The 1,611-nt window shown below is 46.1% G+C and overlaps 2 protein-coding genes across 2 annotated transcripts in view; both read right to left on the bottom strand.

The window, feature by feature from the left end:
- Positions 1-296, bottom strand: part of LOC107680616 (uncharacterized) — a 3,707-nt gene extending 3,411 nt beyond the window's left edge. Inside the window, exon 1 of the mRNA XM_016476582.1 lies at positions 278-296. The gene's annotated coding sequence lies outside the window, so the exon portion shown is untranslated. The remainder of the gene's footprint in view (positions 1-277) is intronic.
- Positions 297-302: 6 nt separating this feature from the next.
- Positions 303-1,611, bottom strand: part of LOC107680614 (uncharacterized) — a 2,839-nt gene continuing 1,530 nt past the window's right edge. The window contains exon 3 of the mRNA XM_016476580.1: positions 303-1,611. This exon is cut by the window's right edge and continues 2 nt beyond it. Within this exon, the coding sequence (XP_016332066.1) occupies positions 554-1,611 (1,058 nt within the window). The 3' untranslated portion in view covers positions 303-553.

Here is a 1,611-nt window from a genome sequence, read left to right as displayed (position 1 = left end):
GTATAGATTTAGACTACTTTGATGTTTATCAAATGTTTATTACTAAATAAAATCTATCTATTTCACAATCGATACAAATCCATCGCACATCTCAAATTTACATGATAAATGATTACATATAAAATTATTGGAATACAAAACAGTACATTTCATATTTTATGTATTTATTTATTTTAATGTTTTCTAGAAACATTTTTAAGAGGTTCTGGCCATATTTTGCTCCAAACATTACGTTAAACATAAAAAAATGGCTTTTTCGGTCTTTTAATGAACTCACCCTGTGTGGTTTGGACTGCCTCCTGTGTCCCATGTGTTTAGGTCTGTCACTTTTCTCTGAACTAGCACTGGTGGATGATTTACTCGAATGGGACTTTGACTCCAGCCCTGCGGCTCGCAGAGGCGGCGGTGATCCCTTCGCCTGCTTAGTATGGAAGTTCCTGGACGGGGCATGACTACTTTGATGTCGCCCTTTGTGTTTCGAGAGGTTGGTGTGGATAGTTTCTGGGCTGGTGCTGGTACCATCAGTGAGCATCTGAGAATATTGCCTGTGGTGCTATTTACCTGAAGCAGCCCCTTGTCTTTCAGCTTTTGAAGGGCGGCGGGGTGGCGGTGGAGGGCTGGTCAGGTTTCGGTTGTGGTATTTGTTCTTATGGGATCGAGAGAGTGAGCTTGAATCTGTTTTTCCTGAATCTGGTCTCTCAGCTCTGATGGGCTGCTGTTTTGGTGGCGGCATGAAACTCTCCTGCTTGCCTCTGCAGTTCTTGCGCTCTTCATTGGGAGATTTTGGTGGCGTTGGTGTATTTATGCCAAAAGAGCTAAGAGCACAGGGACTGATAACCTGCTTGGTGATCTCGTCCAGAAATGCAGAGAACTGTAGCTTCCCTTTCACAAAGTTATCCCTCGCAGCTTCCATAGAGATCTGCTTGGATGTTCCTGTGACGTGCACCCTGGTGGAGAGCACCTCCATAGACTTCGCTTTCCTGAAGTTTCCATCTTTCTGTCCCTCATCTTTGTTTTTCAGAATACCTTTGCTGGGCAACTGAATAGATGAAACAGCCTTCTTGGGAACCGCCCTGCCACCTAGAGTGTTGTCATTATTGCCACCAAAGGCAAGGCTTTGTCCCAGGCTTGCAGTCTTGTAAAGTGGCCCATGATCCATGGAGTGAGATCCTGCTGAGTAACCATCTTTGTGCTTTTTTTGTTGAAGGCCCTCCTCGCTTTTGCTATGGCCCCGGGAGAGTTTTGGCATCCGATGTCCATGCTGAGAACCAGGCAGCAGTTCGATGGCGTTTTCTAGGCTGTGGCGGTGCCTCTGATCTCTCTGATCAAAATCAAAGTCCTCGGATTCTCTGTCATGGCTTTTCCTTCGGACCTCAGGGATGTTGAAGCAGGACAGGGAATGCTGGGGTTTGTGCATGAGATACGTCTCATCATCCGGGCTGGGCTCTGAGGTCCAAGATGCAGATGAAGAAGTGGAAGAGGAGGAGGACAGGCTGGAGGAAGACCTTTTAGAGAAGCTGCGATGGTCTCCAGACATTTTAGGGTTTGCGGGATGATAAAAGTGATGCTGGTTGTCGTGGTGATGGTGAGTTTGTTTATCAGTGTGTTTTC

The sequence above is a fragment of the Sinocyclocheilus anshuiensis genome, unplaced genomic scaffold (genome assembly GCF_001515605.1).
Source record: "Sinocyclocheilus anshuiensis isolate Anshui unplaced genomic scaffold, SAMN03320099.WGS_v1.1 scaffold328, whole genome shotgun sequence".
Taxonomy (NCBI): Eukaryota; Metazoa; Chordata; class Actinopteri; order Cypriniformes; family Cyprinidae; genus Sinocyclocheilus; species Sinocyclocheilus anshuiensis.
Note: the sequence above shows the minus strand (reverse complement) of the source record. Positions and strands in the feature narration are given on the sequence as shown.